Consider the following 27,501-nt stretch of genomic DNA (forward strand, 5'->3'; position numbering starts at 1 on the left):
CTCAGGTGCACAGAGAGTGTCATGGTCCCTAGCATCTGTGGTTCTCCTGCTGAGTGGGAGCCTCAGCCTAGGGAGAAGGAGGTGGCTGCTGGTGTTAGTCTTGGCTCACTCTTGCAGTGGCCTGGGGGGCCCAGAAGGGGCTGAGACTTCAGGGGTGGGCTTGGCTTCTCACCACCTCTTGTTTCTCCCTTTCCTCACCCCCGCCCCCCTCTGTGCCCCCCCCCCCCCCCCCCGTCTCCTAGGCAAGGGTCCATCCCTTCTTCCTCAGCCGTCCTGAGATCTTGCCCATCTGCTTGGCAGTGATGGGCACTTGGGCCAGTCAGAAGTTGTCTGAGCCAGCAGGTGTTCTATGTCAGGCCAGAGAGACAAAAAGGAATTTGTAGTGTGGGTGCTTGTTGCTCAGGGGGTGCTGAACCCGGCCCTCCTCAGGCCAGCCCGGGTGACGTGGGTGGCAGCAGAGAGCTCCCTGGGCTTGGCGCTGAATGGAACTAATGCATATTTGTGATAGAATGACTGGAGCTCTGGGCCTCACCTTCCAGAGGTACCAAGTGTGTGTGTGTGTGTGTGTGTGTGTGTGTGTGTGTGTGTGTGTGTGCGCGCGCGCGCAGGACCCCCAAGAGGAAAGGCAGGATGGGAGATGATGTTGCCAAGGGTGGGTACCCTCTTGTCTTCCTGCCCACTCCTCTATGTAGTATGTAGAAAGCATCTGACTGGAGGCAGAGACCCGCCAGCCCCGGCTGTGACTAGCTCTGCATGTTTTGCTTGGCTCTCGGTATGCTATTATTGTTTTTAAAAATTTAATTAGCTGCCAGCATTTACTAACTGGCAGCTTTCACAGAAAAGTCCGGATTTCCGTCTTTTCTTGAAAAACGCAAGCACTGGAGGGTCAGGATTCATCTGCTTTTGTGGTGTGCTTCAACCAGCACTGCCGGCTGCCTCCCTTAGGGATGGGCCAGGAGCACCTTTGGTTGCAGTCTCTACCAGGCCTTCCTTTTGGGCTCTTGTCTGGCCTTTGAAGACCTGTGGCCCTTTAAATCCATTGCTGTCTCAAGGGTGAGCCTAGGCTAGGCTGTGCCATGCCTTAAGTAAGCCTTCTACCATTTAGGACCTTGGTCACTACAAAGGTGGGAGTGTCCAGTACTCATGTTTACAGAGTATCCTGGTGATGAGATAGACATTTTGTGCTGGTCTGTGGGGTTGATGCCCTGCTGTCCCCATAGGAGGAATGCCAGAGCTCTGGTGGACCTGACAGGCCTCGCATAGCATTTTCCTTATTATCCTAAGAGCCACTTCGTGACGCCATACTGGTTCTCCTGACTGGAGAAGGGAGGCTCCGAAATAATTCAGCAAGCAAAGGAGGCCTTTTCACACCCTGGAACAAAGCTCTCTGCCCATCCAGTACTGAATTCTGAGAAACAGAGACCTGGATGTCAGTGACTCTGGAGTTTCCCGAGTCTCGTCTACAGCTGGCACACAGTAGGTGCTCAATTAACGCTCCTGGCATGACTAAGGCAAGGAGATTGCTCCTTTGAATCATAATGGAGCAGAACCCAAGGCTCAGGAGTAAGATCACACACAGCCTGGCCCATGTGATCCTTTGATGTCTGATGAGAGTCACAGCCCCCTTTGCTGTGACTCCTGTGGCCCTCAAGTGGAGATCACAAAGTCGAAATACTTCCATGGCACCACTCAGGTGCGGCCTCTTGGACATCTGCTGGCCTTGTGCCTTATATTTGGAAGCTAGGCTGTGAATATTTTTTTTTTCTTATTTCCCTAGCTGGCCTTGGCAAGCGAAATGCCACACAGAGAGGGACTCAGGATACCACGCAGGCCAAGCTCATGTTCCTGCAGGCAGCTGCTTGATGGGTGGGTGGCTCAGGTTATGGTGGCCACTGTGTTATTCCAAGCTGAAATTTCTGTGGTCTTCCATGCTCATCTTCTGCATGAGGCTGATCGTAGGTATGCCAGGCACCCCTGTGACATGTGGTTGCCTGTCCATGGCTCAGGGGACATGAGGAAGGAGCAGCCACTCACTGGCCTCTCCTTGGTGCTTCTTGGAGATTTCCAGCTAGGGAGGTAGTCTAGGGGTGGGGCCCTGCTCTGCCCCCCACCCCCACCCTATTCTCTGCGCCTCAGTCTTTTCTTTTGTACAGTAGAGATTTCTGGCATTTTCCAGTGCTCATGAGCTTACAGTGAAGAAGCAGAGATGGGGATGACTGTCTAGCGTTTTGTCCTGGCCAGGTACAGATGCAGAGCTCATGGTGCTTCCTGCGCACCCACTGTATGTCAATGCTTCAGAGTGCTGAGGATAGCCCAGTGAACCCAGGCCACTTCTTCCACATCACAGAGCTTGATCTGGTGGGAGACAGGGTGGGTGAAGCAGATGCTGTGCACGTTACCATGCAGCTGATTTTCTAACTGGAGGAGGTGGGGCAGGGTGGGGTGGGATTCAGATAGGAACATACTGTGGAAAGAAGGAAAGACAGCTAGGCATATGGCTAGGTGGACTTGTGTGTGTGTGTGTGTGTGTGTGTGTGTGTGTGTGTGTGTATTTGGTTGTTTTGTTTTGAAACAGAACAAAGGCTATCTTGCTATGCAAAGGCTGGAGGGCTGGTCTAGCCCTTATCCTGTAGCCTAGGCTTAGGGGTGAGCTTAAGGAGCCCTTTGAGGAGGGATTTCTAAACTGAGATATGAACAATAGTGACAGCTAGTGCAAGGGGCCCAGGGAAGATTCTCCTTGGTGCTAGTGTGGGAGAAAAAGGGAGGAGGTGGAGCTTTTGTGGGAAGAGGACAGTAGGAACAGAGAAGATGCAGGGTGTACAGCAGGGAGTTTGAAATCTCCTAGAAGTTTTTTGTTTGCTTTATTTTGCTTCTTGAGACTGGATCTTGCTATGTAGTTCTGGCTGTCCTCAACTCACTATGTAGACCAGGTTAACCTCAGACTCCCAGAGATCTCCCTTCTTCTGCCTTCTCAGTGTTCCAATTAAAGGAGTGTGTCAGCAAGCCCCGGAAGTTCCTGGAAGTTTTGAACCAGAAAGCCCCAAGATGCAGGCCCATGTGAAGATGCTCTGGATGTGTGCAGGCTCCAGAGGCTTCATGCCTCTACAGAATGGTACTATGTGACGACCGAGCCCTCTTTAGAGCCAGGCCTGGTGGGTCAGGGCAGGTCTCATGTTGAAAAAATGCACGCGAATGGGGAGCCAGGTTTGGCAGGGATCACTAAGCTTCCTGTGACATGAGCTGGTCAGAGGCCAGCATAGTCTTTTGTGGCATATTATATAGCTGTGAAAATTAGAGGGTAGGCTATGTGGAAAGATTTAGAAGGTCTGCTGGAAGAAGAGGAGGAGGTGCCACTTGTATAGCTGAGCTGCCTTTTGTCAGATCAGAATACATATTCACTCAGGCCTGCACGAACAGCAGCCACTACCCCAGGGAAGAGGTATGACTTGTGCCCACCTGGGAGGGACAGTGCAAGGGAGGTGAGACTTCCCACTGTATGCCTTGTTACATTTGAGGTTTGGGGCCTTGTCAGTGTTGTCGGCTCAGAACATATGGGAGAGGTTGGTTGGTATTATCAGTAGCAGAGCCTATGGGTAGAGAGCACAGGCCTTGGGAGCGACCCCTAGTGACACAGAAAATAGACCTCCAAACTACACAAAGCTGAAAACCACCAGTGAGTGTGTGTTCGCTTGTGAAGTGTTGGGAGACAAGTAGAGTTGCTATTCACATCCCTGTGTTCGTGACCTCCATGAACAGATGGACTTCTCCCTGGCACGACCTGTGAAAGTTTCCATGGTGATTACATTGTATGGTGCCAAAGTCATGCTTTGCAAAGTCTAGCCAATGAGCAAAAGGAAATTCCCCCCTCTTTCCCTCCCCCTTTCCTCTTGCCTCCTTTCCTGGGGTGTGCACTCCTGTTTAATCCTCGAGGGCTAGAATGGGCATTTGGCATTTGGTTGGAAGCCCATGTCCTCACTTGGTCTTAGGCATATCGCTCAGCCCAGGGGGGCAGCTCAGACCCCACTCTTGCACAGGGAGAGGCTGGTGTAGAAAGAAAATCCCTCTTGACCTCCTATGAGGTTCACGGCTCTGCTCCCCAAATATTGTGCTTCTTCAGGCTCGTGGCCTCACTCAGCTTCTGAGCCTGGGTTTCCTAACTGAAAACTGGGCACTGCAGTGCCTTCACGCAGCAGGTGCTTCCTGCGCACCCACTGTATGTCAATGCTTCAGAGTGCTGAGGATAGCCCAGTGAACCCAGGCCACTTCTTCCACATCACAGAGCTTGATCTGGTGGGAGACAGGGATGGGAGGCAGACTAGTACACATGTCCCTGTGAGCAGATGGGTGGGTGAGAATACCTAGGACAGGGACTCAACATTAGGGACCCCACCCTGGGTATTACTGCCAGAAGGTAGTACCTGTCAAGAGCAAGTGACCAGAACCAGCTACAGAATGAGACCTCTGCCAGCCCCATGACTGAGGATTATGGAAGTGGATAGTTATTGATGCAGGTGGAGCTGGCCACTAGAGGCCACACTGCTAGGGGACTCTGATGGATCAGGGAGAGGTCTGGTTGAGGTGCAAGATCCCCACGGCTGTGATGAGGAGAGCAAGCTGGAGGTGACATCTGGGTTGTCTCCTCTCCCTCATCAGGTTATCTCCTACCCCTACTACAGTTGTTGCCAGGGTGGCTCTGCACACTGATGGGGTAAATGGAGATTGTGGAATGTCGGCCTCAATGGGAGAAGTGAAAACTGATTGGCCACACTTAGGGATGGCTGAGTGTTGAGAGGGCATTTTGTGCAAATGCCCAGGGAGGTGCTTGCTGGAGTTGGGGCTCATGTGTTATCTCCCCACGTTTTCTTGCCAAATGAAGCCGGTACACCGAGGAAGACAAGACATCTCTTGTGGCAGTCTTGAGGGCTGGGGGCTGCAGCACACTCTACCTATGTACACAGCCAATTTGGAGGAGAGTGCAGGGAGTTCAGAGGTCTTGGAGGCCACTTCATGGGACAGCCACATCCAGACGAGCCCCAGGGAGCTGGAGACCTTCCTGGACAGGGTGCAACCATCACTTCCATGGGAAGAAAGAATGAGAGACTGAGGCCCTGAGAAAGTCTTGTTTCTCTTGGTGAGTAGTTTGATCATGAGAAGGGAGGACCCTGGGAATAAAGAACTCCCCAGAGATGGGCAAAGGGCTAGTGACAGGCATTTGAGAATACTTTGAACATGGAGGGACAAGGCCAGAAGTCTGAGGTGACAGGGCAGGTAGACCAAGGCTCTGAGAGAACATGACTGTCGGCAGTCATACTAGAGAGGAGAAGTGGGCCAGAGCCAGCTCTGTTCTTCTCCATGTCCTCAGTGGTGGGTGCTACCCGCCTCCTTTTGGCTTGTCTTTTCCCAGGGCCCCTTGAGGGTCAAGCTGTGCGTCATTTACAGCCATTGTCTTCTAAGTTACTGTAACCTGGAAACGGTACAGAAATGCCTCTGCATGAGGACTGATTGTTGCAGAGAAAGTGCAGGTCTAGGGGAAGGTTGCTTCCTTCCTCGGGGTGGGAGCCTGACTGTATTGTCCCTGGCCAGGGTCCCCACCCATGTCTTCCAGCTGGCAAGGAAATGGTGCCACCCACCAGTACTGGGCAGAGGCCAAGGGGATGGTGGGAGCCTCAGGAGGTGGGGGCTGGGGCACTGAGCACCGTGTGTTGCATCCACAGGAGGACATTGCTTGTGTCAGGCTTGATCCTCCAAGGTCTCTCATCCCATTGGGCCTCAGCTGCCTCATCTCTGAGGAGAGAACAGCACTCTTGGCTCTGCTGACCTTTGGGCTCAAGAATGGCTTGTGTGTAGAAAGAGGCTCTGAAGTGTGAAGAGGGCTGGGTAGTGTGTGGGATGTGTGGAAAAATGCTGGCTACTTGCCTTTGACTTTAGTCACAGGATATCTCTCCGAGCCTCAGAGTCTCCATCTGGGGAATGGGTTGAGTGACAGCCTCCTCCCAGAGGCTTTTGGAGATAGAAGGATGGTCATAATCTGCATGCCCCGCCCCTAACACACTCGAGGCAGGTGGGCGGCACTGAATGGTGGCTTCTCTCTTCTGGTTGCTGAGGTGTCATTGTCAAGTTGATCTTTGGCCTCATGCTCCTTGGTGCCCCCAGAGTCCATTGTCCCCTACCTGTGACCCCCCCCAGCCTGAATGCTTAGCCCTAACTTTTATCTAAGAGAGCATTCAGAAAATCTAGAAAGTTCTGGCTTTAGGGTCCTCTCAACCTAAAATCACATCAGAAAAACATGCAGTATGGAGCCCCTGAGAGCCCTGCACACTCCCTACTGTTTCCCTTGGGTCTGACCTATATTGTGAGAACTGGTCAGTGAGATGAGCCAGGGAGGTGGTGAGGGAGGGGATGGAAAAGGAAGAGGGAAAAAGAGGTAGGAGGGGAAGGGGAGAGAGGGAGCGCAGGAGAGAGAGAAAGAGAGAGAAGGAAGAAGGGAGAGAGGGAGGGAAAGAGTGAGTGAGAGAGAGAGAGAGAGAGAGAGAGAGAGAGAGAGAGAGAGAGAGAGAACACACAGTGTAGAACATACAGAAAGGTAGATAACCAAAGGGGAAGTTCTCCTGAGACCCGAGGATCAGGGCATTGAGAGATGTGATCTCAACATATAGAATGTCTTCTTAACACAACCTGCCAGTACACTCCAGTCCCTGACATGCACACACACATATGCACACAAGAAAACACACAGGAACACCCCCCATAATCACTTGTACCCATAGACAAGCACTCCCTTTTATTTTAATTTTATTTATGTAGACAAGCACTCCCTTTTATTTTAATTTTATTTACGAGTGTCCCTGTATGTGTGCATGTGAGTGCAGTTGCCTGTGGAATGAGTCACTGGGTTCTTCAGCCTCCATACTACCTTGCAACCCTCACAGGACCACAGTGATGGTGCAGGGGAGTATCTCTGGGGCACTGGGGCACCTGCTTTCATGCCTTGCACCCGTGGGTTGTGTTTCCCTTTGAGCCCCATCTTCAGGAACATACAGTTTGGTCCCGATCCCTTGTCTCTGCCTCAGCAGTGGTGGACTCTTGGCAGGATGGGAGGTAGGGTAGGGTTTCTCAGATCCTCGGCCTGGTGGTTGTACCAGGGCTGGGACCAGATCTTGCTGGGTTTAGCACACTACCTGCTTCTCTGGCAATCTTAATACCCAAATTCCAGGTATGTGCCAATAATTGTTACTTGGCAAAGGCCCTTGGGAGCTGTAGAGAAACCAGCTGCTCTCTCCTTTGGCTGGCATCTCTGTTCAGCTGTGTTGGCAGCTAAGGAAGATGGGTGCAGAGAGCCAGTCAGTCACAGAAGAACCCAGAAGGCTCTATGGTCTGGGGAGAGGGGAGTGGCTATGCTGGACATCCAGAGTTGGAGAGCTGGCTCTTACTCAGAAAAGGTGGGAAGTGGCCAGGTGAGCCAGAGCCCATCACCTGTGTGGCTACACAAACATGGCCCTAGAACTAATCTTCATGTTTCTCCCAAAAAGGCTTCGAATAAAAAGGAAAGACAATTCAGAGAGAGCCAGGGCAGGTGAGAGCTTGACCCAGCCCCTGAGTGGCCCTCCCTATCTTGTCACATAGTGGGCTCTTGCTGGACCTGCAATTTGTGGGTGAGGGAGGCCTCTGGCTCTGCAGCCTGGGCTGTGAGAGACTATGGGTCTATGTCATCGACAGCCCTGTTGGCTCCAACCCCATCCTTGAAAAGCCATCTCATTCTCTAGGAAGAGATGGTCTGGCTCTTCTCAGAGGCTTGAATTCCACAGTGTTGGGTTTTATTGCTCTTATTTCAGCATCTAGAGATGTTTGTGTAGAATTTTTTTTTCAGCTCTTGCCTGGCAGTATGGAGAGCCATGCTGACTTCCAGCCTTGTGTGGCTTCTGGCGTCTGATGCATTTAGTGGAGTGGGCAGTGAGGTCTTCTCTTGTACTGTCTGTGTCTGCTTTAGATTTCAGGATTTTCCTGGTTTTATAATGGGAGGGGGGGAGGCACATTCCATTTTCAAGGCCTGGAGCAATTTTTAAAACAATCTTTTAATAGGGTGGAAATTTTGAGGGGCCCTGTCTGTGCTGTCTCATGCTGGCCTCTGTCAAAAGGCTTTCCATTTCATTCTCGGGCTCCCGTGAGGATGGTGGTGTTCCCCTGCACCGTGCTAGAGGCTGAGCTCAGAAAGCCTCAGCCTCTCACTTGCAGACACACAGCAGGGGAGCTCACTGTGCTGGGACCTCAACAGGGCCTGCCTGATTCCAGGGCCTGAGTACCAGTGCTGGTCCCTAGGGCAGGGAGCTGTCTGAGGTGCTGGCCAGTGGTGGAGCCTCGGGCTGTGTTGGGGAAGTAAAGAACTATATGACTCAGGACTTTGCTTGGTCTGTAACATGGATGGGATGGGCAAGCTTGACTCTTCACCCTCATGCATACAGCCACTGTCCACCGGCCTATAACTCCATTCATTGCTTGCTGATGTACCCGGCCACCACCCATCTCCATCCTCCATGTCCTCATCCACTCAACCGCCACCCATGAATCTACCTTCCCATCCGTCTGTCCTCCATTCATTGGCCGCCTGCCTGCCCAGCTCCCTGTGCTCACGAGTATCCATTTTCTTATCCACATTTTTGGGGACAAGCTCATGTGTCCATCTATTAACTCACCTTTTCATCCATCTATTCTTCTTTTGATCCTCTCAGCTAACTAGCCACTCACCTATTCACTGACACACTCAACTCCCCACCAAACCATCTGTCGGCCCACCCATCCACTATCTACCTGTCCACTCATCTACTCACCCATTTACCATCTCCCCGGTAACCCTCCCATATATCCACATACCCAACACACACCCAATTCACCTGCCTACTACCTATACCTATATATTCTCTTGTTCATCAACTTATGCATTCATCCATCTACCCACCTCCCTAGCCTCTCATCCACTTTCCCATCTATCCATTCATGCACCCATCCATCCATCCATCCATCCATCCATCCATCCATGCATCCATCCATGCATCCATCCATCCATCCATCCATCCATCCATCCATCTATCATCCATCCACCCACTACTATCTACTAACTCCCCCTTTAGCCACTTCCTAACCCTTTGGGCTTGTCTGTAAGCATGGGATAGGACTAGGGGCTGCAACTTCAGAGGAGAAGCATCTCAGGTTGGGATAATGATAAGAGGAGGGCTGAGGAACCAGGAAGAATCTTTTGGTTTCTTAGGAATTGGTTCTTTGAAGGGCTCCAGAGGGAGGCAGCTTGGGAGAGATGGATGGCTTGGAGAGTGATTTTTGGACTTTTTCATTTCAACTGGGAGGCCAGGCACAAGTAAGTCACTGTCTCCACAGAATAAGCCTGTATGTCTATTAAGACTTGTGAGCTAGTGACAACCCCGTTGGAGTTAGATCATTGCAAGGTTTGGCTTTTCAATTAACTTTAGGTGTAGCTAGTGCAGGTGCCAGGCAGCTGTTGTCCTCTCTCTCTCTCTCTCTCTCTCTCTCTCTCTCTCTCTCTCTCTCTCTCCCCTCCTTTCTTCTTTCCTTCCATCTGAACTGGTTCCAGTGTTCTCAGTTTCCTTCTGGGGACAGGATGATTTTAGGGATTCTTGATGCCTCATACAGGGCAATAGACACAGGTTGTTCTCCACTGTCTCCCCTGAGCTGGGTCCTGTAAGCTCTGACTGACTTGGTGACCACCACTGAGCACTGTTGCATGGGAAGTGAGACGTGCTGAGTTGCATGCAGTGAGCCCCAGAGGGTAATCTAGGGGCTGTACTTACAGAGGGGTGTGCTGGGTAGTCACATCCATTCTTTGTGTCCCATAGAGCTTCAGTGTTTAAGAGGGCACTGAGCGGGATCAGCGGAGGCAGCCAGCCAGGCAGACCCGGAGCTAGCTAGAGGAAGGTCAAGGGTGCACAGTTGTAGGCTGGATGGAGCCCCAGGTAGGAATGCTGAGATCAGTCTTGGCTCAGGCAAGCTCTTCTCACTGCTCCACCCTGGGACTGCTTCCCCTTTGTAGGCTTTAGTAACAGGGGAAGGCACGGATGGAGCACCCCCGAGCCAAAAGCAACATTTTCTTTTCTCGAAGGTTAATGAAGAGTGCTGGGCGTTAAGCTGTGTAATTTTTCACCTGCTTGTCCTGGTTATGAGATTAGCAGTTCATACCTATGAATCCAAGGGTCAGCCCTCACCCGACACTTGGCAGAATTTTATTCTTTTCTTTCTTAGGGAGGAGTGGGAAGGGAGGGTGAAGCCTGGCTGCTCTATTGAGAGTTTGTTTTTCCAACTTTCTCATGAGCTCACCCCTTTGAAGGAAAGCCCAGGGGCTGGAGAGAGGGTGAGGAGCTGCCTGGCACCCTGAATCTCACATGGGGCCAAGCAAGCTTATTCAATTTTTGTCCTTTTCTTTTTCTTTTCTTTTTTTTTTTTTAAGATTTAATTTATTATTATGTAGACCAGGCTGGCCCCAAACACCTGTGCTCCAGCATTTCTTCCGCCTCTCAAGTAGCTTGGACCATACGCATGCTCCACCATGCCTGAGGCTGGGGCATGACTCAATCCATGCATTTGGACCTGGCATTTCCCTCCTTCTCTTCCCAGAGTATTGGGGGTTCGTTGTCCTATAACCTTTCACTCACCATCATCAGCGTCCACATTACTTCCTGGCCCACCCCTTTGCTCCAGTTCTGTGCCCCAGAGGACCCCAGACTCTTCCCTGAGTCCCTGCTGATTCCTTCCAAGCATCCTTGGTCTGTGACCAATCACACCATCCTGTGTTGTGACTCTGGGTCACAGGAAAGAAAGGAAGTAGAGTTCCAGATAGAAGGCAGACTTGACGACAGTTGGCAGCCGTATGTGGCTTCACATCCTTTCCACATCTGTCCATTCCCCAGCTCCCTGACCTCTTTTGTTGCCTTTTTCTGAACGACTTGTTTTTTTCTTTTGTAAAGCATTTTTACAGAGGAAAAGCACACGTACAGAGCGTGCTTCAGCACTGGGGTACAGCAGGAGAGCAGACCCTTGGGTGGCACCACCTTCATGAATCAAGAGTCTGTCCCTGGAAGGCACTGTGGCTCTGTGGGCCCTTCTTCCAGGAGACTTGGTGACAGGGAGGTATGGCATCCTATAAATAGGGGTGTCCAGCCTTTTGCCATTGTTGCCTACAGTTGTGTGGGCTGACCAAGCCAACTCAGTCAGTCAACAGGTTCTCCATTGCAAGAGTGAGGATTAAAAAGAAAAAAGACGATTAGACAAAATTGCAGCATGACCCCAGCCAGTTCTGAGGCTGAAGGCTGAGGCAGGTTTATTTTTTCCCCCACTTTTCTTTTAAACCATTTTAATTACATGCAAACCTTTAGGTCAGTTCTAGGTTGAGGAACCAACAATACAATAGATACAAATAGTCAAGGAACAAACAAGGCAATAAGCAAAGTCCCTTGTGATCACTCCTGTGATCACTCTCATGATCACTGTTTCTAAGGGCTCATCAGGATGACAAACATATCTGAGCCTACTTCCCTGTCCTAGCCCACAGTCATTTATGCCTGAAGCCTACTTCTTTGCTCTAGCCTAAGACTTAGATTACTGCCTGAACTTACTTCCCTGTCATGGCTCCAATGTCAGATTCTTGCCTAAAGCCCATTTCCTTGTCCCTGGCCAATGTCAGATTCCTGCCAAGCAGCCCCAAAAGCTCTCCACAGTGGGCTACATTCACAGATCTGCTGGAACCATCCAGGCTGCAGGCTGGAGGCTGGACATGCCCACTTGGCAGACTGGGTTTTTCTAGATTTCCTGCTTTCTAGGACTGGGATTGTCCTCAGACCTTGGAAGGGGATGTGTGCAGCTTCTCTTTGAATTCCAAGCATGCTGCTACCCAGTGTCCTTATGTAGAAGAGCATGAGCCCCGTGCTCTGCCGAGCTCCTCATATGCACCACTTTTCCCTTGTCCCTGACCACCTACTTTCTTGCTGCCTATTTCCCATTTCCTGCTGTCTCTCTTGCAGCCACCCACAGGGAGTCAAACTGATTCATGCCCCAGGGCCTTTGCACATGCATTTCTTCTGCCCATTGCCATCCCCCAGACCTTTGGATGGCTGTACATTTTGGGAGGGGGCTGAGTCTCAGTTGAAAGGTCACCTCCTCAGCCCCCTCTGTCCTCTTTTACCGAGAGTGTGTCTAGTTCTCTGTCACAATCTCCAATTGTCTTCCTGATTTCTTTCCTGCTTTTTCTCTACATTAGGTTATTGGTTCCATAAAAGTCAGAATCAGTCTCCCTTTCTCCCTCTCCCTCTCTCCCTCTTCCTTTTCTCCTCCCCCTCTTCCCCTCTTCCTCTCTCTTCCTTTCCCTCCCCCTCTCTCCCTCTCTCCCTCCCTCCCTCCATCTATCTATCTATCTATCTATCTATCTATCTATCTATCTATCTGTTTGCTTTCTGGTTGTTATTGTTGGTAGTAGTCCAACTATGTAGCCCAGGCTGGCCTTGAAATCATGATCTTGTGTCACAGTTTCCAAAGTGCTGGGATGACAGTTATGGCTCAGAGGGAGGAACTCTGTTGATCTTCACTGTCCCAGCTTGGCATCTGGCACAGGGCTGTTGGGGGTGAGGTGGAGACGTGCTTGCTGAACTGAAGGACTTGGGCTCCTGTTGTCATTCAGGTCTGATTGTGGGTCTCCTCAGCGAATGCAGTTCAATGAGATAAGCATGCCCAGGCCCTCGCAGCCTGGGGTCTGGCACTGTATGAACCTGATTAACCTCGAAGCTCCCGACTAATGGCCCGTGCCAAGAATAAGCTTGTTTTCTCAGTGAACTAATGACTTCCTCTTATCAGACGAGGACTGCCAGGTCACCCTCTAATTTCCCTTTCGGCACTGCCTGCCAGGAAGCTTACTACTAAAGTCATGCTTCAGGAGCAGTGGTTGCTTCCTGTCAGGTCTTCCCTGTCCCCTCTCTGTGACTTAGTCACTCTCTTTGAGCTTTTGGCTTTGGAGTGAGTGTGTGTGTGTGTGTGTGTGTGTGTGTGCGCGCGCGCGCGCGCGTGCACGTTGGTTTGTTTGTTTGTTTTGGGAAAATATACACACTATTTTTATCCTTTTTGAGTGTGTGGGTCAGCATCATTAAGAGCAGCTGCAGTGTTGCTCAGCCCTCACCATCTCTGTCTCTAGACTCTTTAATCCTGAACAGAAACTCTGGCCATTCAATACCAGCTCCCTCCATGTGTCCTGGCACTCGCCAGTCTGCGTTCCGTCTGAGTCCAATTGCTCTGTGTAGCTTTGTAAGTGGACTCTTTAGTGGGTGTCCATTTTGGCTAGCTTATTACTGGACATCATGTCCTCAAGGGGCATCTGTGCCAGAACGTCCTTGCTGAGGCTGGTAGTCTCCAGTGTCAGGATAAGTGGGTTGTCTTTCCTGGCCTCTCTGCCAGTGGGCAGCATGCAGTGGTGAGTGTGGGCATTTGGGATTAGTTTTAAAAGACACGGTCTTATCTTTCTGGACCTTAGGCGAACCCAGGATTATCTATGCATTTCAAGTAGGTTCTGGACAATTTTAGAACCAAGCTAAAATTGCTTTTAATCAGTGCTTTTGCGTGTATATGTGTGTGTGCATTTGTATGTCTCTGTGTGCATCTCTCTGTGTGTCTGATTGTGTGTCTAACTGTATGTGTGCATGTGTGTGTGTGTGTTCTGTGTGTCTTTGTATGTGTGGGTCTGTGTGTATGTGTGTGTTTCTGTGTGTGCATTTGTATGTCTGTGTGTGTCTCTGTGTGCATTTCTCTCTCTTTCTGTGTGTCTGTGTCTGACTGTGTTTCTGGCTGTATGTATGTGTTCTATGTGTCTTTGTATGTTTTTGTATGTGTGGGTCTGTGCAGGGCATGTGTTTGCTTTTGTCTCTTTATGTGTCTATGTGTGTGCTAGATACGGCTCTGCATGGCTCCAGTTCCCTTCACCTGTTGTCAAATGTTGGTCACTAATGACTCACACCTGTACTTTCTCCAGCTGCTTGCTCTTGGATGGCAGGTGTCTCCTCATCTTGGCATAGCTGTCCCTTGCCTTTGGTAGTATGAGGGCTGAGCTCTGGACCCTCTACCCTGCAGGATCCATGGTGCTGCACTGCGGCTGGGACCCTGGTTTCCCAGGAGCTATGACCTGCTGAGGCATGTATTGCGTACACATCCATATTCCAGACTTGAGACCAACGGGGACTTAGGACACATTTCTTAACATTGAGGGTCTTGGGGAACTGTAGGCTGTTGGTTGGATCTGAAGAGACGGATACATTGAGGGTGATTAGAGGCTGGACACAGTGGCCACTGCCTAGCGGGTAAAGAAGGCAAAGGAGAGGAATAATTACCCTGAAGTTTAAGGCCATCATGGCCTATACAGCGAGTTTCAGGCTATCCAGAGCTACATGGCAGACTATATCACAAACAGAGGAGAAGCCTAAGTCTTTGTGGAGTCAAGACTGGAAGCTCTCAGATCTCACAGAGAGCCGGTGAGGCTGAGTTCGTTCAGAGCAGCTGTGGCAGTGTGGACAGTTTGGTGTCATAATACAAGGTCCCGTGGGTGGAACTGCACTCAATGGGCTGGCTGCTGGCTTGCTGTCCCCTGCCTGGATGTGAGGATGGGTCTGGCAGCCTTAGGGTGGCCCCCTGGCCAGGGCTTGTTCTGAGTAACCAACCAAAAGGGCTTGCATGTTTATTTCCCAGCTGTCAGCCCAGCTGTTTGCAAGCCCCAGGGTTTTCTGTAGCTGCCTGTCATTTAAGGGAGATTCCCTCCAAATGCTTGAGAAGTTTTAAGGCATACAGCACCAGGCTGAAGTTTTCATCCAGAGCTGCCCATCTAGTGCAGGCCACTAGTTAAAACAGGATTTCAGATACACAGCAAATGAACATGTCCTAAATATTGCAGGGGCATACTTACCCTAAACTAGTGTTCATTGCTATTCTGAAATCTTGGCATGACTGCATGTCCTGGGATTTTATTTCCTAGTTCTAGCAGGCCTCTTCTTGTCAGAGTCAGAAGTTGTCAGAATTGGAGAAGCAAAGGACTCATCTTACTGTGTAACTCAAGTCACATGCAGAATACTCTCTTGTTGACAGTTTCAACTCCCACAACTAAATTATCTGCAGCCAACCATGGTCTAAAATATCAAGTAGAAAATCTCAGCAGTGAATATCACAGGTTTGAAATGGTGTGAATTCTGGGACAAGTGATGACATCTAGTGCCCTCCTGCCTGGGACCTGAGCCACTCTGTCCAGTGGATCCACACTGTGTTCACTACCTTCTCGCTAGTCACTTAATAGCTGTGATGGATCTTGTCTTTAAGTGGTCCCATGCCACTTAATCATAGCCCCAAAGCACAGAAGTGCTGACAGGAGAGCTGACAATGGTAATTGATATGCCAAAAAGGGATGAAGTGCTTGTTGACAGGAAAGGGGTAAGGTTTGCAAAAAAGGAGGAAGGATGCTTGCTGCTAAAAGTGCTTCCATTTAAAGTCACAACACGTAGTCACAACAAACATGGAGATGTTTGAGATTTCAGGCACCCCCCTGAGGATCCAGGGATGTTTTCTCAGATGATAAGGGGGTTGTTGGGGACTGCACACAGTCTTTGTCAGGAACCTGGGCTGCTGGTATCCCACTTGTCCCTCATCAGCAGAAATCTGGCCTGCTTTTGTCTCTCTCTCTCTCTCTCTCTCTCTCTTGCTCACCTGTCGCCAGGCCCCTCAAGGCTGCTCCTCCCTATCCAAGTTCCTCATCTGCCTCCTCTGCTCCTGCCTCGAGCCTGTGCACTTGCTGTTCAGAACCTGAAGCACTTTGCCTCCAGCAAGCCAACCAGCCTCAGTCAGATGCCACCTCCTGAAACCTTCAGAAACCTTCCCCGGCTCCCTGAGTTACCAGGCTTCCCGACTCCTCCCAGTTTCTCTCTTTATTTACTGTTTTAAAGCACAGGTGGGCACCTACCATCTACCCTCAGGGCCATCAACTCTGGGAGGTTGCTAGGCTGTGTGTCTGCCTTGCTGGTGGGGTGCCCAAGTGTCACCAGCAAGCCACTCAGTGGAGGCAGAACACAGTCTGTAAGAGGGGTCCCAGTCAGTATTTTCCCAGGTGAGAAACAGCAGTCTTGAGTTGGATGCTATGGTTCATAGTTTCCTGTGTGCCCAGATGCTGCTGAGGTACCGCTGGGAGTTGGAGACTGGAAGGGGAGGCGTCTGTAGTCTGAGCTTCCCCTCAGGGGTTCTACCGCCAGGCAAGAAGGGGATTGCTGAGATATAGGCAGAATCTGGTTTGATTCCGAGTGGTGGAAGAGAGAGAGAGAGAGAGAGAGAGAGAGAGAGAGAGAGAGAGAGAGAGAGAAGCCCTTCTCCAGGAGATTTAGGCATGGCTTTTTCCAATGCAGCCCCACCCCCACTGCGGTCCTTGATGAAGGAGATGGTCCTTGCTCATGCAAATCTTTTTATTTGATGGAGGATGTAAATGCATAATTCTTACTAAGGGTGAACCAGGGATTAAATATCTTTTGTGGAGAGGAGTGCCCAGGAAGGCTCAGGGCCTATCTAGATACCTCAACAGCATGGAGAACTCCCGGTTTTTATGCTACATTACCGATTGTCATGGTCTTTTCAGTGGGGTGTCATGGTTACATGTTGCAGATCAGGTAGTTTGGCAGGGAGCTGGCTCTACACCTGCTGTTCTCAATTCTGAGATTCCCTGGGGTTTGAGCCTACTCAAGCTTACCAGTTCTTCTGTCTGGTGGCACGGTCCACTTGCCCCACGGGAGGTCAGCCAGGTGGCCCATCTAATTGACAAACTCTCAGCCCCTGGACATTCCTAGCACAGATTCCTGGTGCCTTCAGCTGATACTGACCAACTTGCCATTATTCCATTGCTGCTGCCTTCAGGGCTCAGGCCATGCGGACAGACCATACTTACCCCGGCTGGTTTCAGAGAGAGCTGAGCAACTCAAGCACATCCATTCTTTGGAAAGCTCAGTGCTCTTTCTGCTCCTCTTTCTCACCTCGGACCCTCAAGAAGTTAGCATCTTCTTAATGTTTGAAGTGAGAGTAGCATGGAGTGGTACAAACCTGTTACTACCCCAGTACTTGGGAGGCAGAGGAAGGAAGATTCTCTTGGGTTCAAGGACAGCTGTGAATACACTGTGAGATCTGTCTCTAGAACAAAGGTATCTTCCCTTATAAAATAGGATAAATATTGAGGTTCAGGGACTATACTTCGTTGCATTTTTTGAAAGATTAAAAATACAGGGCTGGGCTTGCCCAGTTAGTAAGACAGGCACCAGGACCTGGGCTCAGTGTCATGTCCCTGTGACTGCAGCTCTCTAGAGCCAGACGGGAGGAGCCCTGGGGCTCAGTGGCCAGCTAGGCTAACCTAATTGTCAAGCTCCCGGCCAGTGAGTGACCCTGTCTCAAAGGAGGTAGACAGCATTTCTGAGGATAAAATCTGAGGTTGTTCTTTGTAATCACACACATGTGCAATAGGCACACTTACACATATACATGTGTGCACTCAGGTGTCCCCCCAGAATATTTGTACGCATGTGCAGATGTGTACACATGCATATACACATACATACCTGTGTGTGCGTGCATGCATGCATGCACGTGCGTACACACACACACACACACACACACACACATCAAACAGGTACCCTCAGAAGGAACTGATGGTGTGAAAGTCCCCATTTGTGACTTCAGGGGATTGTGCTGTCCAGGGGCTGCCCTGACACCGGGTCACTCGCTGCCTGTGGGGACCTGTAACTTTTGCAGGAGGGAGGATTGGTGGAAAGATGGCATTTGAGTGGTTGTGGAGGGATTTGAGGAGAACGTGGAGTGAGAGGCTCCTGGAAGCCAGACAGTCCGTATGCATGGAAGTGGCTCCTAGACCATTCTGGTGTCCCAGGGAGACAGGGAGGCATGACAGGGGGAGAGGGATAAGCTGGGCACCAGGCAGGACAGGTGGGAGGTGTTGCATGGAGCAGCAGAATAGTGAGAGCTGTGGCCTTGGCAGTGGACAGAACAGAGACAGTGAGACGCTACAAGGAGGTGGCAGGAGCATCCCAGGTTGACCTTGAAGTCCCAGGGTCTCATGAGATAGATGATCTTGAGCTTTGGATTCTGAGGGCTGGGGGTACAGTATACACAAGGTTGGATGTCTGTGCCACCCTGCAGGGGGTCTGTTCCTACCCAGCACCCCCCACCCCCATGTCACCCCATGACTAACTAGCAGTCAGGTGTCTAGAGGAGGAAAACTGTTCTGGCTGCTGTATGCAGACATGGGCTTGGGAGTGTGTGCAGGATAACCCATGGGTATATCTGGGTGACTGGGCAGAGGGAGGACACAGCAATAGACTGAGTGACCGTACACTCGTGTGTACTCGCTTAGCTTTACCTGTGTGTGAGACTGGGCTAGATGACTCAGAAGGCTCAAGTCACCTTGAGCACACAGATGTGAAGCCACATTGCTTCAGCACCTGAGTGACACATGCTCCTGTTCCTGTGTCTTCCCTGTATCTCTCTCTCTCTCTCTCTCTCTCTCTCTCTCTCTCTCTCTCTCTCTGTGTGTGTGTGTGTGTGTGAAAGAGCATGAGTGTGGGTTAGGAGGGCATGCCTAGAGGTAGAGGCGGCTGCATGCTGTGTGTAGACATGCTGGGGCATGCACCTCATCTCTCTTCTGTGTCCTTGGTGTGACAGGCTTTGTCTCTATCCTTCCAGGGCCTCTTGAGACATGATGCTGCTCCAGGGATCTGCAGGAGTGTGGCTGGCATTGGCTCTGGTCACAGCTCTGACTCCGAGCCCAAGCATGGCCGTCCCGTGGCAGGACTGCACAGGTGCCGAGTGTCCCCTGCTGGAGAACTGCATCGAGGAGGCGTTGGAGCCAGGAGCCTGCTGTGCTACCTGTGTGCAGCAGGGCTGTGCCTGTGAAGGCTACCAGTACTATGACTGTGTGCAGGGAGGGTTTGTGGATGGCCGTGTACCAGCCGGCCAGTCCTACTTTGTGGACTTTGGCAGCACTGAATGCTCCTGCCCACCGGGTGGTGGCAAGATCAGCTGCCAGTTCATGCTGTGCCCCGAGCTACCACCCAACTGCATTGAGGCGGTGGTAGTATCTGACAGCTGCCCGCAGTGTGGCCAGGTGGGCTGTGTCCACAGTGGCCGTAAGTATGCTGCCGGCCACACCGTCCACCTCTCATCTTGCCGGGCCTGCCACTGTCCTGACGCTGGTGGCGAGCTCATTTGCTACCAGCTTCCTGGTTGCCACGGAAACTTCTCAGATGCTGAGGAGGGTGACTCCGAGAGGCAGTATGAAGACCCCTACAGCTATGACCAGGAGGTGGCTGAGGCAGAAGCTACTGTGGCCATTGTGAATGAGGTCCAGGAAGGTGCAGAGGGCCCCCCAGCTGCTCTGGGAGGTGGGAATCTGCCACCATCCTCCATCCGAGTAACCCCATGGCCAGTTGCCCTCCCCAGACCCACGGCAGCTACTGCCCTGGGTCCCCCAGCACCCGTGCAGGCTAAAGCCAGGAGAGTGACATTGGACACTGAAGAGGAAGAGGAGGAAGAAGTGGAGGAGATACTGGCCACTGAGGCACCAGTAGCTGGTAGTCCTGGAAGGCTGGACAGCTTGCCTACAACATCCCCAGCCAGACCTGGTCTCCCTGTCCAGGAGAAGGAGGCTGAAGCCAAGGCAGGACCTGAGGAAAACCTTATTCCTGATGCCCAGGCCACTTCTCGTAGTGTCATGCAGGAGGGTGCTGCACCTCTTCCTAGGTCAGGCCTGGCTGGTCTTGGTCCATCTCTGGCCACTGACAGCTCTTCAGAGGACCCAGTGAAGTCCAGCAGTCGCCCCACTCTATCTACACTGCCACCTGACCGAGCCCAGGTCTCACCCTCCCAAGAGATGCCTGAAGAAATACCTCAGCATCCGAAGTTGCTACCTCGATCCCGGGCAGAAGAAGACACAGACCCCAACTCAGTACATTCTATCCCCAGAGGTGATCCTGATGGTAAGACCTTTTCCTGTGTAACTGCAGGGCCTGTCACTGACTATCTTTTGGGCTCTTTGCAACTGCTATCTCTCAGGGCTAGGACAAAGTGTTATGAGTTGGTGGAGGTTCCCGTGGCTGCTCTCTTGCAGGCCTAAAACAGAGTGGCATGGGCCAGGGGAGGTCTCAGCAACTGCTTTCTCATAGATCTGAGACAGAGGGGCACAGAGAGCTCCTTGCTCTAGGAGGTACAGGGCCCATGGTGGGCTCTGGCTGAAGGCACAGGTTTTCTTCGTTAGAGTAGAGCCCAGTCCTGCCTACCAGAGTCCAACAGTGTCTTAGCAGTAATCACAGGGCTCTGCAGATCTAAATAGTCAACTGCCTATGAAGGCCCTCCTACAGAGGCCCCACTGTGGGCTGGTGGCAAAGGGGGCATGTTGTGTCGTGGCTCTAACTCTGCTGCTTCTTCTAGCAGGAGTCTGGTTAACACATCAGTCCTCTCTTCTCATTGCTACTACAGTGGCTCACACCTTATACAAAGTAGAAGCTAAGGTCCTTGTGGTGACTATATGTCCTTCTCATCCACCCAGTGGCCTCCTCACCTCCTCTCCTGGCCCCTCATGCTCCCACAGTCAGCCCAGGCCACTGGGTTCTTGGCTGGGCAGCCTCTGACCCAGGGGCCTTTGCATTTGCTACAGCTTTTGCCTGAGATGCTCTTGCAGATGTCTGGATGACTTGGTGCTTTGCTCTGTGCCAGGTCACCTCTGTGACCCTCCTTCCTTCCTGCAGCTTTGATCTCTCTCAGTCACAGCTTACATTATAGACAGAATTACTTGGGTCCTTGGTTATTGCTTTCTGGTATTTTGCATCACACAAGCCAGACTTTGTGCTGAGCCTGGGGGCCCCAGCACCACTCACACGTAGTTGGTACTCTATAAATGCTGGAGGATGGATGGAGCTGGTGGGAGACCATGTCTACCTCCCCTCTTCCTTATTCTTCTTCACACCAGGTGGCTCCTGGGGTCCTCATACCACCAGTACCTCTGCTTCCAGCCTGCTTTCCTTCCTGCAACTCCCTGCCTGCAGCCTGCTGGAGAGGCATGGCTATAAATGGGAGGCCTGTGACTGACTGGGAGCCCCAGTTGTTCTCCACCCAGCTCTGAGCCTGGAAGTGCAGGGAGCAGGGAAGCTCTAACGGAGAGGAGAGGAGAGGAGAGGAGAGGAGAGGAGAGGAGAGGAGAGGAGAGGAGAGGAGAGGAGAGGAGAGATCACATGTGCGTGTGCATGCTTAGTGCCATGGACCTGCAGCCTCTGTGTTTCCAGAATAGAAACAGCCCTGGCTTCCCTAGCTGCTTGTTGCCAGTGGCCCTGTGGGACCTGGGGCCAGCCTTGCATACCTTGTGAATCTTTGTGCCTGTCTTTCTCAGATGTGTTTGGGCTATGGTGTTGGTGAAGGCTGGTGGAAGCTAGGCCTGGAATACCTCCATCAACTGATGGGCCATCCTAACAAGCACCCAGCTCATGCAAAGGCCGGGAAGACTATAGTGAGCAGGGCCAGGCTGGAGAGGGTTCCCAGCCACTGTCCTCTCGCTTAGCCTTTGGTTGAGCTCGCCATGGTTACCACTTCATGTGCTGACTCCATGACCACGGGCAAACGGCTCGGCCCTTTATACCTCAGTTTCTCCATCTGCAGACAGTGTAGACGCCCTGCTTTGAGGCTGCCTTGAGGCTGCAGTGAGCTCATTTGTGGCTGTGGTTGGCATGAACTGAGTGCTCACTGAGGATTATGAGATACGGTAGTGATTTTATTCCCGTCTGCTCTTCAGTTACAGCTCTCTCCTTAATCAGGCGTTTGTGGGGCCCTGGCTATGCCGGGGCTGAGCTAGAGAACAAGGCCATTCCCTTAGGGGCCTAGCAGGGTAGAGTTCATTAAACAGATAAAGGTGCAGCCAGCTGGGCATGCAGCTGGTGAGGGTGGGTGACAGCAGGCCTTACTCGGGTGGGGCTCTTGATGGTCTGCCAAGCTTTTGAGGAAAGTGGAGTCTGGAACTTAGGGTCTTCAGACTGCTCTAGGACTTGAGTTTGGGGGCCATGGGTGGGGGAGGGGCTGGAGAGACAGTTTTGCCCTACACGACCCTCTGGGCTTACTGAGAGGCAGGCCGGAAATGACCCCAGCCCAGTTGCCATGGCAGCCCTGGGGCCTGGAGAAGGTGGTTTTCATCCATTGTCCAGGCCCATCTGGGGCGGGGAGCCTGCCTGGGAGTCAGAATTGTACCAGGGATCCCCACTGCCTCAGCTGGGCTGTCCTGGACCTGAGCATGTCCAGATGTGGCCTAAATGGAAGCCACATGCTTGCCTCTCTGAGCCATGGAGAAGGGCTCTGACGTCTGTTTCTGCTGTCATTCAAGAGACTTTGGGAGGGTGCTGTCTCTGATGTGCTGGTATAGCAGAGGGAGCCACAGAAACAGTAGGAGGTGACCCTGACCTTGAAGAGGCTGTCAGAAAGCCAGACAGGAAGGAGTTCCTTCCTTGGGGGGCCTCACTCTGCAGGGCAGGTGTCTGTACACTGGTGCTCAAATTCAGATGCCAGCTTCTCTCAGTGATTATTAAGCCTTTTCATCCCCACCAAAGCCCAGAGGGTTCCAGAGAGCTCTGCCTTCTGGCCTGAGGACACGGTGATAGGAAATAGCAGAATCAGGGTCATCTTGACGCCTGCGTTGCTCTTTGTCCAGTGACCCAGCTTCTAAGATGCTGAATACAAATTGCCTAGTGAAATCCACATCTCTGCCCTGCGGGAGCTCTGGGTGACCAGGTTGCTGTCCCAGGCTCATCGGTCACCAGTGTGAAGGCTTCAGTGAGGGGAGGCTGGGGATGAGGTGGCAGTGCCCTGTGCCCATGGGGGGGGGGGCTCTGACTTCTTCTGTGGATAGGGAGGCTTTCTGGAGGAGAGAGTGCCTGTGTTAGTGTGGCTACTGGGGTGGGGTGGGGGTGCTGTGAAACTGGAGCTCCAGGTATGGGGAGTGTCTATATAAAGCCTCTGCAGCCAATTGAAGTGAAATTTTGTTAAGAGGAGATCCTGTGGCTTATATGAGGAAGAATTGTGGGGGAAGGGAAACTTGGGGCTCTGCTAATCTCTGTTCTCCCTACTGCCAGCTCACAGGGCCTAGGCATTGGAAGCACCAGGGCTGCTGGGACGTGTGTGCATGCTGAGATGTCCATGGCATCTCCAGCTTCTGCAGCCTCTCCTGTCCTCAGCAAGGCCCTGACTGTAGCCCGTCAGCTGCAGCGAGTGTGCTGAGCTTCCTGTCTGAGATTTGGAGACAGGGAGGACCTCAGGGTGCCTTCCACCAGCTCTGGATGCAAGACATTTGAGAAAAGAATTGGAACCGTATGGACCATATAGTTTGGTCCTTATGCCCCAAACAACAGTGTGACAGCTGTTCACTCTGCATAGTTATATGTGACTGTAGTCTAAAGATGATTTAAAGTGTACAACGGCCGTGTAGAGGCCAGGCAGGCTCGTGTATGGGGCTGGAGCATTTGGTATTTGGGGGCTCTGCAGAAGTTTCTTGGGTCCACTGCCCTTAGAATCCTGAGGGATGACTGAGCAGTGTGATCCTGGTGCCCTGCCTTTGGTTTGCTGACCTGCCATCCTTGCCCTCATTGGTCTACCTGTCAGCTTCTGTAGCAAAAATCCTTGTGATCACCGTGGATTGCAGATACTGGAAGTGAGACATTCAGGATGTTAGCAGATCCACTCTGCTTGACGCTGTGGACTGTTAGGCAGGTATGATCATCCTGGGCCCACATACCACGGGCCAGCCCTTGAGCAGGCAAGGAGAAGCTGTCCTTCCCACCAGACAGACTGGTTACTGCTGAGCCTCCACCTCAGGTCTGGTGTTGCTGTTGGTGGTTGGCGGCTGGACTCTGGCCTGTTACTCTGAGACCATGTTTGAAGCAGGAAGAGACAGCTCGGGAAGCCACCACGAGGATATGCCATCTCTAGCATAGCAAACTGTCGTCTCAGGTCAGGGAGCTTTTCTGGAGATCATAGCAGAGATGGTGGCAGATAGATTCTGCCTCCCTGTGAGAAGAGTGGGCTCTAGATCCCATGGCGGACTCACAGGTGGCTAGCTCATCTAGATTTCCTAGGCTCTAGTACCATAACCACTGGTTACATTTTATAGTTGTCCCTACGGTGAGGGTCTGAAGGCAAGGATGGGCCTTTGGAAGGTTTCTTTAATTTTTTTTTTTTTTTGTATTGAAACAAACTTTTACTCTGTAATCTGGTCCGGCTCTAAACTTTGCCATTCTCCTGTTTCAGTTTCCCAAGTTCTGGGATTATAGGTATTATCCTATTTGCTTTCTGTGGTAAACACCAAGATCAAAAAACACCTTGGGGAAGGAAGCATTTACTTGGTTTATACTTCCAGGTCACAGTACGTCACTGAGGGAAGCCAGGGCAGGAACGTATGCAGAAACCACAAGGGAACACTGTCTGTTGACTCAAACTCAGACACAGCTTTCTTATGTAGTCCAGACCCACCTGCCTACGGATGGTGTAGCCCACAGTGGGCTGAGTCCTTCACATCATCATCAATCAAGACAGTCTCTCTCAGACATGGCCTCGGGCCAGTCTGATCAGCTAAAACTCCATCTTTCCAAGTGACTCTAGGTTATGTCAGGTTGACAGTACACACTACCCAGCACAGATGTACCCAACAATGCCTGAGGAATCAAGACCACGGGAATCAAGGTTTCTCTAGAGTTTCTGTCATTTCCATAAGTGGGATGTCCCCATGATGTCGCCCAGAGCTGTTACTCCACTAGGACCATGTTTCTCTAGATTTTCTGTTTCTATAATGTCTTTCTTTAAAACCAGATTTACTGAGAACATATTTATAGCCATAAAGTCCCTTGCATTTGGGTGCATAGTTTGGTGGCTTTTAATATTTTTCCAGAAATGCAAAAGTCATTTAAATCTAATTCCAGAATATTCCCATCATGCTAGAGACACCATGTCCTGCCCCAGCATTCACAGCCTCTGGCTGCTACTCACACTCCCATTTGCCCATTGGAAGTGTGGACTCCAGATGGTCTAGAATACTCAGAAACCTCTCTACCAGGATTTCCAGGCAACATGCCACCCTCAGGGCTATAGGGTCATCTCTCTGCCACTTTCCCAAGCCATACCACTGCTGGTTCTTCTGGTATTCTTCACAGATGTCCTCTCTGCCTGCCCCACCTGGTCTCATCTCCACTTTACATGGTCTTGTTTCTGCTCTGCTTGTTCTTGTTTCTGATCCCCATTGTCTCGTCTCTCCACTGTGCTCTTGTTTCTGCTCTGTTGACTTGTTCCTGCTCCCTGTTGCCTTGTCTTTACCCAAATTGACTCGTCTGTGCTCTGTGGTTTCTCATGTTTGGTCGGTTTGCTCCAGTCTATCCTAACCCACAGCTGAGGAGTGCAAGGAGATCCTTGTGTGCAGACTCAGTACCAGCAACATGGTTGTTTTTGATGCTCTCCTTAGCCAGCCCTGTCAGGAACTGGCCAGGCCCAATGACCGGATGGAAGGTACTTCAAAGTCCTCAGCAGACGCTGAGGGATGAGCAGTGTTGGGAGATTGGGCGAAGACTTTTCCTATACCTGAGTGTCAGCCCTCAGCCCTGTGGCAGGGGCTTCAGGGGCCCTTATTGTATTTGCTCCCCACAACAAAAGCATTTTCCTCTTGATCCCTACAAGTGCTTTGGTCCTCTGGTCCTGCTGAGAGTCTCCCTAGCTTGGATGACTCAGCTCTCTCTTTCTCAACTGTATAACCTTCAGGTAAATCACTTGGCTGCCCTGTAAAAGGGGTTTATAGTGGCCTCACTGCCTCCTTCATCTGCCTTCGGAAGGCAGCGTTGATTAAACTCTGCAGGGCCTTCACCCCCATGACCACACAATGCTTTCCAGCTTGGTGCTGCATTACACTGGGAAAGAGCCCAGTTTAACTCTCAGAGAGTGGATTCAAGCCCCTGCTCCTCCTGGCTGTGTGACCTCAGGCAAGGGACTCACTTTGAGCCTCAGTTCTGTATCTGGAGATGTAGGAAGTCCTGTTAGATCTACTGATGCAATGGCCAGCTCAGAGTGGCTGCCCACAGCTGTGTAGTGTGTTCCTTGCCTTCTCTGCAGCGGGGTTGCTATGCTCTGGGAGTACAAGGAGGATGGATTTGTACTTTTGTTTGAACAGATCTGTGTCTGTTTCTGCTGGTCAGAAGCCTGTTCCTCTGGCTACAGAGCTAAGGGCCAGGCCTGCTGGGGTTGTGTTTAGCTGAAAACTTCCTGCCCTACCCATCTGTTTGTCATTCCAGCTGCCTCCAGATGTACAGCTGAGTGTTCCTCCCTGCCTGCCCCTTCTTATTCTGTGCTCCACCTTCCAGCTGAGTGCTCCTCCCTGCCTGTCTCTCACACTGTCTTCCCCTGACATTGATTTGCCAACTGTGTGTAGATGTCCAGCCTCCAATCCTGTCTACCTACAGTGTTGCCTGGCTGTGAGGTTCCATTAGCAAGAGCAGGTGGGTAGATTATGTCTCAGGTACCAGCTTGAATGGTAGCTATGTATAGATCATTTTAAGAGGCATCCTCAGAGGTTTGCTATCTTTATACCCATTTTATAAGTGGGTGACCGAGACCTAGGGAGGTGAAGGGAACTGTCCAAGGTCCCAAGGCCAATGAAGCAGAGAAATGTGCTGACTAACCACTTGGCCTTTTGCCCTGGTATTTTCTAGCCCTGTATGCCATCTTTCTGAGTGTCCAGCTATACTGTGCAAGCAAATGTGTCCCTATTGTCCAGATGGAGGCTCTGTAACTGTTATAGGGCACTGGCAGCATTAGGCAGGGCAGGGCTGGTGCATAGCTGGCAGGCTGTGGCCTCTCCTCTAGCCCCTGGCCTGGGCAATGTTAGGAGTTATAAGAACATGAACAACTTAACAGGGTGTGTGTCCCAGCAGCAATTGCTAACTGCTGGTACATCCTTGGGGAATGGGCAAGGCTCATGCTTCACTTCCACAAAGGAATGCTAGGAGGCCCACCCTTCAGAATGTACTGCATGCACAATCACTGCAGCTTTGATTTCAAGGTAGCAATAGTGTTGTCATACATAGAAGACAGCATCACCCAACACACACATGCACACACACATGCACACACACATGCACATGCACACACACGCACATGCACACACACATGCACAGAGTCACCATCCTTTCTAAGTTTATGTCAACTTGACACAAGCTAGAGTCATTAGAGAGGAGGGAGTCTCAGTTGGAGGAAACGCCTGCATAAGATCTGGCTGTAGGGTTTTTTCTTTTTAGTTATTTTGGGGGAGGGCCTGGCCCATTGTGAGTGTTGCCATCCTTGGACTGGTGGTCCTGAGTTCTACAAGAAAACAGGCTGAGCAAGCCATGGAAAATCAAGCAGCACTCC

General features: G+C 51.4%; 1 protein-coding gene across 5 annotated transcripts in view; it reads left to right on the top strand.

Annotated features, from left to right (window-relative positions):
* The window catches only part of Fbln2 (fibulin 2), a 79,280-nt gene that overhangs the window by 20,681 nt on the left and 31,098 nt on the right, over positions 1-27,501 (top strand). For 4 of the 5 annotated variants that reach the window (XM_076940118.1, XM_034511541.2, XM_034511542.2 and 1 more), the window contains exon 2: positions 18,769-20,060. In XM_076940118.1, the coding sequence (XP_076796233.1) occupies positions 18,782-20,060 (1,279 nt within the window). In that variant the 5' untranslated portion in view covers positions 18,769-18,781. Of the gene's footprint in view, positions 1-4,907; positions 5,132-18,768; positions 20,061-27,501 lie in introns of those variants that run through there. The other variant, XM_076940119.1, reaches the window with a different exon arrangement.

Source organism: Arvicanthis niloticus, chromosome 9 (genome assembly GCF_011762505.2).
Source record: "Arvicanthis niloticus isolate mArvNil1 chromosome 9, mArvNil1.pat.X, whole genome shotgun sequence".
In the NCBI taxonomy this organism is placed as follows: domain Eukaryota; kingdom Metazoa; phylum Chordata; class Mammalia; order Rodentia; family Muridae; genus Arvicanthis; species Arvicanthis niloticus.